We start from the raw sequence: 13,000 nt of genomic DNA, 5'->3' as shown, positions 1-13,000 counted from the left end.
GCCGTGCTGGCACCAAAGGAGTTCACCCAGCGCGTGTCAGCAGGTGCAGCAGCGGTGCGAGGGTACTCCTCCGTCCTTTACGGTCACTTTGAACCCTGACCCATCTCCCTGTCTATCACCGTGGCTTTCCTCTGTCCCCAAACATAAGCTGTCATTACTGCGATGCTGAAAGCACAAGAGATGCCTGACAAACCCACGACACCGCACCCATGTGAGCCGCCACGCTGCGGCCCACGTGCCTTGCCATTCCCACTGGATCAGCCAGGGCAGGCTGTGATTTTGATTTTTCAAATTTTTTTTTAAATTTTTTTGAGGGCTGCTGAGGAGCCGGTGGCCTCTCGCAAACACAGATGGTGGCTGTGGAAGGCCAGGGGAGAGCCAGGCGGGATCACCTCCCTGCAGACCAGGGGCCCTGAGGCTGTGGGACAGCGGCTCCCAAGGGTTTTGGGCTCCCAAAGGTGCCCGGCCTCCCAAGGGTGTTCGGCAGGGTGCTGCAGGCGCTGAGAGGGCCCAGGGGGTGCTGAGGGAGACATGAGCACCCCTCACAGCCGCGGGGTGCCTCGGGGGTGCCGTGGGGGGGGCGCCTCGGGGCTGCGGGGCACTGACGGGCCCCGGGGCACCTCCGGCCGGGCGGGGCGGGTTCGGCCGGACCCCGCGGGCACAACCGGGGCCGTCGGCCCCCCGGTGCCCGTTAACCCGGCGGCGGAAGCGGCGGCCGGGCCGGGCCGCCCAATGGGCTGGTGCAGCGCGGCGGCGGGGCCGGCACTTCCTGGGCCTTGCAGCCGGCGGCAGCGGGGCGAGAGCCGGGGCCGGGGGCCCGCAGCTGAGCCCGGCGCCCTCCACCAGCACCATGCCCTTTGACTTCAGGAGGTGAGTGCGGCCCGGCCGGGCGGAGCAGAGGCTGGAGCCGCCGCCTCCGCTCCCCGCCCGGCCCCGCGGCCTCCCCCGGGTCGGTAAAGGCGGGCGGGGTGAAGCCGAGCAGCCGTCCGGGTTAGGGAGGAGCGGCAGGGAGGCGAGAAGTAGGGCTGGGAAGGGACGTGGGAAAGCCAGGCGTGCGGTAATTAGCGTTATATAATGGCGTTGTGCAAAGGAGAGCGGGGCGTGCGGAGTTTCGGGCGCCCCCGGGTGCCAGGGGTGGAGCGGCGGGGGCTGCCCGGCCGCAGGCAGCGCCTCGGCCCCGGGGAGGCTCCTCCGGGGCAGGTGGGGGCCGAGGCGCTGCCTGCCTGCAGGGCCCCGGGGCTGGAGTGCTCCTGGTGGGAGCAGCTGAATCCCCTGAGACCCCTTGGGTTATGGTGGAGCCGGAGGAGTAACGATTCGTTTCCCGCTTGACCCCCTCCAGACCCTAAGAGCTTTCCAAGTCCATGCACATTGCATGCAAAGTGCACAGATTTGTACACGCTATGTGCAAACTGCAGAGATTCATACACGTTGCATGCAGAGTGCAAGGATTTGTATGCGCTTCATACACGCTATGTGCGAAGTGCGCAGATTTGTACCTACTACATGCAAACTGCACGGATTCATACACGTGGCATGCAAAGTGCACAGGTTCGCACACACTACGTGCAAACTGCTCAGATAAGTCTCACCTAGGTTTCATCAGAACATTAGGACTGCAATAAGAATACACGAGTTTGGGGTAATTGAGAGGTAACAGGTGTTTCTTGGTGCTTCACATGTTAAACCATCGTGAGCCGTACAAAACTGACCCTTTGAGGTGACTGGAGAAAACAGCAGATAGTGTGTTGTTTTTTAGTTCTCCCAAACAAAAGCTGTGTACTGTGTTTTTGCTGTAATTCTAAATCAGGCCTCTCATTTATACAGGCTAACATGATCTTGTATGTGATCCGTGAGGCACTATTGAACATGGAGGCAGTTGCTTCTGAATGAAAACTTGCTGACGCTGGAAACAGCATCTGCTGGATCATGTGGGATCCGGGTCCCAGAGCCCTGTTTCTGCTTTTGTCTAAAACTTGGTAGAAAAATTCTTCTCGGCTTTGGAGACATTCTGCCAGCTGCAAGTCCTGTTGCCGTCTGTTTTCAGACTTGTAGAATACACGAACAATAAGGAATGCTGGGTTGTGGCTGTCACTTTATAATAGCAGATAAAGAAAATGTTATTTCTGATGTTTAAAAAATGTAATTTTTGTTGGGTTTCAAAATGTGCATATGGAAAACAGGGCTCATAAAGAGTAATTGTCTTAAGAGAAAGCACTAGTGCTAAACTTCGGAATGGTATAAAGGCATTGAATAAAAGCTGAGTTTCAGCGTTTGGATTACTGAGTTATAAAAACATAGAGGCATCAGTTCTAATCTGCATTTTAAAGATTCACAGTCCCAAGTAAGTTCTGTGTCACCAGGTTGGAGGTTTGGAAGTAGACATTTCAAAGCACCTGCTTGTATGATGTAAGCATACTACTGAGGTTCATCTTTTCTGCAGAGATGAGACTTCAAAAGGCTGCAGTTGGTATAGCCAAGAACTATATTTTATTGTACAGAGAGACTGTTGTCATGTGCAACAAACTGGTTTCCTGTTTTAGCAACATGAACGGAGTTCAGGAACAAAATTTTTTCAAAGGTTAGAGACAGTCTTTTAGCTGATGTGGTTTTTGTTCATTGTGCTGCCAGTGGAACAAAATCTGTTGAGGTTGGAAAATTTTGCTGTCGTAGGTAAAGAATGATGCATGCATTAAAGAACTTACAGTTGCTTCCTGACAATGACATAACATACAGCACAATATTCTTAGAGAAAGAAAGTTACCACCTGTAACGTTTCTCAATGAAGAGGTGAAGAGGATTTTTGTCACGTAAAATGCAAGGATTTTATTTCAGAGATTTCAATTGGATGTTCCCTTTGCAAGGTACAGCTTGGCACCTTAAAATACTTTAATACTTAAATACTTTAAAGTGTGTGTTACACTTTTGTATGATTAGAGGGTTGGATTGTTTAAAAAAATTTCATAAAACCGCCCCTACATATCTTCTAGAGTCCAAAATTTAGAGGTTCAAGTGGAAAGGTATTGTTTTTTTCTGGAAGCCACAGGTTTCACCAAAAAAATATCTGTTCTTCAACTAAAAATCAAAACATTTCCAGCCATTTGACTAAATCTTTTGTATCTCCTAGACTTTAGGTTCAGATTTGTCCAGATTGAAGAACCCAAAGTGCTTAAACCAGTTTCTTGGAAGTTGTCTCCCAGGTTCAGGGTGTGAGGCATATTGGTTGGTATCAGATGTGGAAATAGTTCGTTTTGTTGCTTTGCACTGTACTTTTCTTTTTCTGTAAGACTTCTGTGTTCTTGGCTTATCAATGATACCTTTTGCTGCTAAAAAGTACATTTAAATTATAAATAAAAGAATATCCTTACAGTAATTTCAAGTGAATAAATAATTAATTCTGTCCCGAGTAACTTTAGGCTGTTAGTAATCCTTAGTACTTGCCTAATGCTTTTCACTTTTCAAAGCATTTCATGTTCACTAATCTCTACTGTCCTGCTGTGATGTTAGTAAGGAATCAAGCTTTTATTTTCCAGACTGGAGGCTTCGGTACAGGTCTATTCAGTGCCTGTCACGAGACACCAGCCCTCCTGCAGAACTACTAAATCAGTTTGTATTTCTGGAATGCCCGGTTCCTTCTTAATTTTTAGAACATATTTGGCTGAGAGAGCAAAAGAGGTTTTTGCTTGTTGCATTTCCCCCGTGTGCTAGAACTTGTGTCGGCAAAGCAGCTTCGTACCTATTTGGGGATTTTGAGGTATGCAGCTGGAGCAGAAAGGGTACTTCCCCCTCAAGCCTTTAAAACTCAGTGTCACCTGTGTTTCTGCAGCTTCCCTAGATGTAAAAAATCATAATGAGATTAAACTATAAAGCCTGGGTCATCTTGAATGGTGATCGCAGGCCAGGTTTCTCACATGTTGTGTGATCCACTTAGCAGGGGGGCTTAGCTTCGGTGGTGCACAACAGTGCTGGAACTGAGCCTGCTCTGGTGCTGGGATTTACAGAAGTAAAAATGAAGTGACTCCTGCACACTGGAGGTGGACGTGGCATAGAGAAACGTGCTGCAAGTTCTGTTGCTTTTGAACCTGGTGGCTTTTCTTGGCATCTGCCTATTTGCATGAAAGTTACTGATGGCTTTGTAGCAGCTACTGAAACTTCCGAACTATTTTGGTAGCCATAACTGATTGAACTCCATCTGAAATCAAGTTTTTGTTCTAATTGCGGGCAATTCTCAGTTGTGCTCTAACCACTGTTTCATGGGCATAGAGCAGCAAATATCTGTGAATCCTCATTGTTATATTCAACTGAACAATTCGGAATTTATTTCCCAATACTGATCATTGTGATGTTTTGATTAGGGTTTTTGTTGTTGTTTTTTCCCCTTATGGCTTAATAACCTCAATGAAGTGCTGTTGTTCACCAGTATGTTATACCTGGATTTTGGAGGTCGTGGGAAAGGAACCAGGCTTAGAAGGGATTTTGATTTAAGCGCTAACTTAGAGTGGAAGTTCTTTGTGGCAAAGACTCTTATTCCCTCTGCACAGTACAATGGGACCCCTCAGTCAGCTGTTTTTTGCTAGGATTGTAATAAATGATACTTTCTGCATGGGTATTCTGATTCAAATCTAAATAATATATATGTATTTTTTCGTTTTGGGGCACAGGCAGGTCTTTGCTTTGTTTCCCCTTAGTCTTTTTTAAAATCAAATTGTCCAGTCTTAACTGAGGCTGACACACTTTCGACATGATTGCTTTCAGGAGAGGCAGTATGTTTATGAATGTTTTTAATTTCGACCTGCAAGGTGTGATGGCTAATAGGCAGACTGGTGCTCGAGACAACTGACCTGGCACAGTTGCGAAACTGGCGATGCAGACTGCCTCAGCAGCATCAGGGAGGTCTGTTTGTCCGCCTTCGATTCCCCACCAGATTAGTGAGATCAAACTGGCGGATTGTCGGCGATTTGGAGTCTAAAGAGAAAAATCTTTTTCTGAACTAAGCAACCCCTTGGACAACGATTTCCCATTCACTCGTAAGCTGAAGGAAAATAGCTTGCTTTTAGTCTTCAGGCTTAAGGAAAGAAGGAGCAAAGCTCTCGTAATCGTACTGTTTGACAGGTTTGTGGGGGTCACAACTTGAAATCTGAGGGGTTACGGAAAGATTTTGCTTGAACTTTTTGGGGAGTTGTTCAGCTTGTGTTTGAACATTTTCCAGTTGTAAAGCAAAAATAATGACTAAATGACGTTTTGGCACTGCCTAACGCATATCAGATGCTGGTGGAAACGTACATATTTGTTCAGGAGCTTTAATTTGCAGTCTCTTTGTGAAGTCTGAGGCGGTTCGGTTTCCCATCAGACTGCAGCACTCCATCCACCTGTTTGCTCTCTCTCAGCACATTGTTTAACAAGCCACATAAATACATAGTGGTTCCTTTGGCACAATTACTCGCTGAACTTTACAAATGAGCTCACGGTGTCTGTCCCGCAGAGTGTATGCAGTGGTGATAGCAGCAGGTATCACCTGTTCTTGGCTGAAACGGCTTGGGGAGGATAAGAAAGAAGAATGAGCAGCCGAGGCCAGCTGGGATGGTTTCTCCTGGTTAGATGACTTGTGCATGCAGCAGTGGTGTAACAACAAGGTTTGCATGTGCCTTTACAAAGTTGTGTGTGGTTATGCTCCCTTTTGCAGCCCTAAACTTTGCCTCTTGTATAACTCTCTTCAAAATCTTAAATCTTCCATGGGATTTACTTGGTAGCTGACTTCCTAAAGCAGCTTCTACATTTCCAGCTCGTGGCGTAACACCGTTCTGTGTCGGTTAGATGGGTGCCTCTCTACACTTTGCAGAGACCCGCACTTTTTTCTTTAGCCTCTGAAATGCCAGCTGACCGTTTCAGCACACCTGGTAGCTCTACAAGCATATTTTCGTCGTGAACTTAACCATGCCTGGCAAGCGTGCTCCTCTCTGCGTTGTGCAACGTGCTGGTAAACAAGCCTTCCCAGGGCTATTGCTGCCGCCTTACGTAAGCGCCAGGGTTGGTTGTGGTGCCAGGCAGCAGCGTGACTAACTTTGTTTCAACAATAGCCCTTTGAGAGCACCTGAAAAATTATTCTGCAGTCGGATGGGCACACAGAGTTGTACAGACAGAGCCTGTTGATGTTTATGACACCAATAACTGATTATGCATAGAGTGCATGTGTGTAAATATTTCTTCCCAAGTCTCCTTAATCCATTACTTGTCTTAAAATAGGAAAAGTTACCTACTCCCGCTGAGTAAGTACAGGAGCATTAAAGTCTGGCTTTGTAGGAAAGTTTTGAATTGTTCCTTCTGAACTTTAACTGTCTTGCTTTGTTCATTCGTTGATGACACAGATGCTTTCTTCATGGCATCATAGTTCATTGCTGTAAAAATGACTGAATCACACAGTAAACAGAGTTGAAGCAATCCCACGGAGTGAGAGAAGCTGCACAAGTTGTACAGCTTGTATTTTGAAGTGTGCATGTGTATTTTTTTTAGGTATGTAATTCAAACAGCGGAGGTGGTGAGAAAAGAATAGTCTTGCAACGAAAGAAGAAATCATCTGTTTTCTTTGTCTTCTATCCAAGCACAAGCTCTGAAGTGTTGTCTAGGTATTCCTGCACCAAGCCAGCTGCCCCTGGAATGGAAAACTTATTCTGCCAAAAAAACTATTAACAACAATCTTGTCGCGATCTACAAAATCTTATGCTGAAATATTTGACTATTTTAGTATTGCTCATGGCAGACACGAACCAGTAAAGACTGCAGTTAGATGGACAGTGCAGTTGGCTGCATTTGAATTGTGTGTTTGGATGTTCCTCGTTTTGCTTCGCTTTTTTTTAAGGCTATTTCCAAATGAGGTGTATGTAGTTTAATCCAGAGAAGGTAGAAACACAGGATGACTTTTAATACAGGAGGCTTCAAAATGCTGTGTTCATGTAGACAGGCATGCAGAACTGCTAACAGGATTTCAGGCAGTCATGATTGGTTGGTATTTGTTTAATAGTCATGTCCTAAGGCAGATCACTTGCGTTCTTAATTGCTGTCCATCTCCATAGACCACTAAAATACCAGTGCAGCCAGTAATGTAAATATAACCTTGTGATTTCAGATAAAGGTGAGGTCCCAGAGCCTCACCGATTGATTCCACATGGCTAAATCAAACGTGAGCAAACTGAACTGGCACCTGAATCTGGCTGCTGGGTTGTGGCAAGAGATATCTCGACCAACAAGCGCTGATAAACCCGGTCCCAGCTGCAGGTTGCGGCTCTGACTTGGGTCTGTGTCGGCCAGGTTTCTGTAGGGGGGTGGGATCGATACGGGGGCTTCTTGAAAACTGAGTCAAAGCCAGGAGCTGCACGGGGAAGCCAGCTGATACTTCTGAGCTGTACTTGCTTGTAGGGAGTACAGTTACATGCAGCTGAAAAATGGCACTAAGTTGAGGAGGCACAGACAGGAGTTCTCTTCTCTTAGATTGGAATTTACTAAGTAGGAGAACCTGAACTGGTCACGTCAGGAATTCCCTGCTGATACAGAAAGGTCTTCTGCCATGCAGCAGTGTGGCCTTTGTGCTTTTGGGGGGAAGCCTTATGAAGATGGAGCTAAGCCTCACTTTTTTTTGTTGTTGTTGTTTTTTTAGTCTCCCTCCACTTTCTTGGCAGAGGTTATTTTTCGTCGTGCAGTTCTGGGGAACGTAGAGGTGCACGGTCCAAATCTCCGATTTGTGTGCTGTCCTAGGGCAGATGGGGCCTGAACCTTTCGGAAGGCAGCTTCCACAGAGGAAAGGTACAAGGTTCTGATGCTGTCTTAATCTTACAACTTGTTTCAGGGTGTTCAGCAGTACTGGGCAGAAACAATGTCTTTATGTTTGGTGACTTCTAGAAAATGTGGGAAAGGTATCTTACAATTATTATTATTATTATTACTTTTAAGGATTGGAGCAATTTAATTAGCTTGGGGAGCAGCTATATACATTTTATCGCGTTCTCTCTTCTCTCCTCCTCCATTCTCTCAGATCTCCAGAATACGGTGGTACCACACAGAAGTATAATCTCTTACTTTCAGTCTAGTGAAGGGCTGGGTCCCTTTAAATGCCAGTCCCCTTACTTGAACATTTTTATTTCGTGACTCTTTTCCCCTGTTTTGATGAAGCAGAGTATAGTTTGCTCACTTTATTAAAAATACATTTCTCTTTCATCCTTCATTTTGACACCTGCCTCACTGCCTAAGAGGAAATAAAACACTTGCTGGCAGGACTCCACCATTGGGTATCTGAGATTATAAGTACATTCCTCTTCATAATTACCTTTGAAATATGTTTGAGCCTAATGTTTTATTTTGAAAAAAATTGTGTTGTACTGCTTCCTCTCTTCCATTCTTCGGTGACATCTGAACTAGTTTGCACAATTGGGGTAGTTCAGCAGTAGCAATTGCTATGTGTTCCTGGGCGATAAAGACCAAGCTCCTTTCACACTGAAAGAATAAGAACACAAAATTTAGCAGATGGTTGACAAAAATACATTGTGCAGGGACAGCACAGTGGAGTGAGGGAGGCTGGCAGAAGGGAGGAACCAGGAGAAACAGCTCCTTGGTAAGAAACCAGTTCAGACAGGAGCAGAATCTAAGCATTTCGTACCTTCTTTCTGCAAGTGTTGTGGGAATTCAGTGTCTTTTGTCCTAGAAGTAAATGGTTTTGCTATTTTTCTGTTCAAATTCTTTCCTATACAAATCCCATACCTGCCAAGTAGCTAGAAGCCCAGATGACATAATGCCGCAGAAGCTGCCGCCGAGCATACTTCCGAGGTTCTCTCGGCCCCTTTCCCTAAATGTCCAATTACCCAAAGGCTGAATTATATAATGAATGACAGTCCTCGTGGCTAACCTTGTTTTCTCATTCTCAGTACTCCTCCTTGTTTCAGAAACTTCCTCTGTTAGTTTCATTATGTTCTTGGAACTAGAATTAAGAGGGAGGAGCTGGCTGGCAAGGAAACCTATTCCTGCATTTCACTCTTGGCCTATGAGTGTGGAGAGTCAGCAGGTCAAAAAAAAAATAAAAAAAAATTGCTGGAGGATTATGCTTTAAAAGTGGTGTGATGTTGGGATGAAATGTAAGTCGTACAAAATTTGAGGATTTGACCTCGCTTGCTTGCAGTATAGATAAGCTAGTTTAAAGCTGTATTAGCTCCTCCACCTCCTTGTCTAGTCCTTTGCATCCCAGAATTGGCTCAAAATTCTGAAGAAAAAAAAAAAAAAAAAAGCAGCTCAGGATTAAACAGTTTCCAATGTGGTTTTGAAGCCTTGAGAGTTTGTTCATTAAAGCTCAACTTGTACAGTATTGGTGTTAATACTTCATTGTGTGTAAATGAGGACTAGCTGATTACTTAATGATGTTTGTATGTTATCTGCTGTTACGCAGGTGTTAATCTTATTAAATGTGTTAATAACTGCTTGGTATTTACAAGTATCAATTTATTAGTCCTGCTTTGAATCTTTATTTGCATCTTGAACTCATATTCAGGGCCCGACTTTGATAGCTGTATATTATGTGTTTACTTTCCATGTGTAAACACTTACATTAACAAGATCTTTTTTATTTGGGTCCCAGTTCAGGAAACTGTTCCTAATCAAAGCTGTTCATAAATGTGCACTCTAGGCACAACCCTGCTACTGAACCAAGGCTTGGCTCTTACGGTGCATATCACAGTTTGTTTTCATAAACATCTTCCTGGAGGTTTCCTTCTGGAGGCTTTCAAAGAAATCACGACTTTGATCAGTCATACTTCGTGCTTTTGTGGAGTTTTTAGTCTGTAGATTTCAACGTGCTTGATGAAAAGTGGGCAGATGTCACCAGGTGCCTCTCCGCAAAATGAAGAAGCTAAAGAAGAAAGACTTAATTGGCCAGAGGAGAAATTACGCCGTGAGTCAGTGCTGGGAGCAGGATAGAGTTCAGGTCTGTTGGCTCCCACTGCTGCATCCCATCCATGGGATTGCAGTCTGTCTCTGTTCCAGAAGCTGTCCTGAGCTGCTCTCTGCACATTATGTTCTCATCTGCCGTCAGACAGGAAACACAGAAATTTCATTTAAACAAAGAATTATCAATCTCAAAACGAAGCATTCAGAGTCAGCAGTTCCTATTTTCTTCCCCTGCTGCTCACTTCCTGCCATTGTTCTTCTCGGTTTATAAAACAGGGTGATAGATTTCACCTACTCTGCTGGAAGAGTTGGTTCTTTTTATCTGTGCTGGATTGGGTAAGAGCTGAGTGTGCCTGCAGAGTCGTCAGAGGAGGTGCTTGCCTTTGGATGGGCAGGAAAGCAGCATGAGCTCTAAAGGAAGGATTTCAGAAAGAAATCTTGAACTGATATTTCCCCCTAAAAATTGAAAAAATAATGCTTCCTTTATATGTGTAGAAGAAGGTGTTAGTATAAGGCATCTGTCAATTTCCTATTGACTGTTCTAGGGTGGATTTACTGGTATGTATAAATTCTTCGTTTGACAGATCTGTAGAATAAAATTCTGGATTTACGTCCAGAACAAACAGCTACAGTGAAGGCTGTAAGGAGCTGAAAAGCCTAGGCAGCTGGAAGTCACTGCCTTTTTTAAGTCAGGTAAGAAAGATGTGCTTCAAGAGAAGCTTTCCCAATTAAAACTGAAATAAAATCAACCAAGCAAATTAGTTATGACAGAAATTCTACTTCCTAAATCTTGTAATTTGATTTCAGTGTTCTTTCACATGTTCCTGTGAGGAATTGGACCCTCTTTATTCTGACATTATTTAGGAGGGAATACAACACATCAGGTGGGTTCCTGCTCTGTGGCATTTAGGGGTCCCTAGCTCCATCAGAGATGGCACCTACTCTCAGCTCATGCTTTCCTAACATCGTGATTCGCTTCAAACTGCTGGTCAGACCAGGTCTGACTTTTTTGTGTGGCAGCTTTCAGACACCCGAGGTGCACAATCCTGCCCACAACAATCATTGAGCTGTGCTGCGTCACCTGTCCAGCCGTCTGCTCGTCCCTGTCCTCTCGCCCACACCAGCCTAATGACGTCCGAGCCCTATCTGGGTCAGTAGGCAGAGGGGAGTCTTGCCCCGCTCATTCCCTTATCACCATTGTCCCAGGTACTCGCAGTTCTCTGGGGCCATCTTCTTTACTATTGTGATTATTTCAGACATTCTGTCGTTAGGTGCTTGGAACAGGGTAATTGGTCCTTAAGGCCACCTCACATATCCTAGGAGTCGGCCTGCTGTTATGCTGTCGAATAAAATCGATTTAACAAGTAAAGAGAATAATCTTTTTCTCTCTGGTCATGGTCATAGTAGTTCTAGGTATGGTTTTAACAACGGTGAATGATAGCAGTCCCTGTCCCCCCCCACCTTCAAGTGGATGACTGGGATTTTATTTTTAAGTAGATTTTTTTCGTTAATCAAAAGAGCATTGTGTGTGCAAACCTGACTGGCTGTGCTGTTTGTTCTACCTTGACATTTCACTCAGCTTGAACAGTCGCATTGAAAACTAAATTGGTGTTTTTGGATTTGTTCATTACACAGAAGTAACAGCTTTGCTTTTAAAGATCTGGCTGTGTGATGTGCTTTGTAGGAAAGAACAAAGCCGGAAAGGTCCGCTCCGCGTTCGGGAGACCTGCCTGTGTTTGGTGGAGTAAAGGCGTATGTATTAGCCTGCTTGTTTTTATTTGGAGTTAAATGGCCTCTGAAGAGGTTAAAAGCTAGCAAGCTAGGGTTGAATGCCTGGCAGCTTGTGTTGTTCTGCTGGCATTGCCGGGCCTGCTCTTACTGCCCAGTGTTCAAAAGCTGTTAAAGCAGCTTTATTGACAAGCAGGGATGAATTGTCCCAAAGCCATTATTTGAGAGCAGTGACCCAAGGAAATGGAGAAATGGTTGAGAAATGGTTGCTGCCTGTTAAACAGCTTTTTTTTTAAAAAAAAAAAATCACTCTTAGCTGAGTGATTTGATTTTTTTTTTTTCTTTTGGTTAAAAATCTTTTGTTCTTCTGGTAGCATTGGAGTATTCTGAATGCCTTTCTAATTTCTTTCTGTCTGTCATCTGTCTGTCTTTCTGTCTCCATTAAAGAAGCACTGAGGTATAATGTTCTGGGGCAGCGATTTCTTCCCTTCTCCATCTAGTGGCTACAGCCTGAGAATCTGTTTTCCTTCCTACTTGTGTTGTTGAATATCAGGAGATGGATGGGGGTTGCCAGTTACTGGATGTTTTGGTGCGTATTTTCTGTAACCCAGTGCTGAGTTGCTTCATGAGACTTCTAATACATCAGTGAGCACAGACCCCACGACATCTCGAGCTGTTGGAGAGGTAGGTTTTCACTTAGGTGATTTGTACATCTGGTTCTTAGGCTTTGGTTAGGTAACGGACATCTTGCCCAAGCAGCCACATATCACACGGATACAAATGCTCCTTGACACAAAACAGCATGCCTTTGGTGGGAAGGTTTCTCTAGAAATGCCACTGGGGACTAAAAGAAGGGTGTTTCCCTTCTGCCATTAGTCTCCAGCCTGAATGATCTTGCTCTGACAACAGTGTGTTTGTAGCTTTGTTTTGATTCCGTGAATGCACATAGAAGGCATCCAGCGTGGCGTCTGTATTACTATGTTTTTCTTCTCCCTCCAAGCCACCCTGATGTTGGGGGGGCAGAAGGAGGCTTCTGAGACAAACATGGTGACTAAATTCTAAGCTCCCCTTCGTAATACAACCTCCACTAAAATTTTCCTGGAGAGAGAGAATAGGGTCTGTTTGCTCACAGTTGTCTTGTGAATGTCAGATGGACTTAATCCAACTTATATTTATAATGACTGAGTTTCTTCTTGCGTCCCGTGTCCTCCTTATAAATGATAAATCATTTCATGCAAAGTGAATTGCAGGGTTCTAAACTGTAAGTGGTATCTCTGGTGAGAGCCTTAATAGCAGCAGGTACCGAGTGAATCATAGTCCATAAACTCTTCCCCTGTCTCCAGGGATGCTT

General features: G+C 44.8%; 1 protein-coding gene across 1 annotated transcript in view; it reads left to right on the top strand.

Annotated features, from left to right (window-relative positions):
• Positions 1–723: 723 nt before the first annotated feature.
• ERGIC1 (endoplasmic reticulum-golgi intermediate compartment 1) overlaps positions 724–13,000 on the top strand; it is a 56,277-nt gene continuing 44,000 nt past the window's right edge. The window contains exon 1 of the mRNA XM_035559739.2: positions 724–870. Coding sequence (XP_035415632.1) covers positions 851–870 — 20 coding nt within the window. The 5' untranslated portion in view covers positions 724–850. The remainder of the gene's footprint in view (positions 871–13,000) is intronic.

Source organism: Cygnus atratus, chromosome 14 (genome assembly GCF_013377495.2).
Source record: "Cygnus atratus isolate AKBS03 ecotype Queensland, Australia chromosome 14, CAtr_DNAZoo_HiC_assembly, whole genome shotgun sequence".
Lineage (NCBI taxonomy): Eukaryota > Metazoa > Chordata > Aves > Anseriformes > Anatidae > Cygnus > Cygnus atratus.
This window is presented reverse-complemented; position numbering and strand designations above follow the sequence as displayed.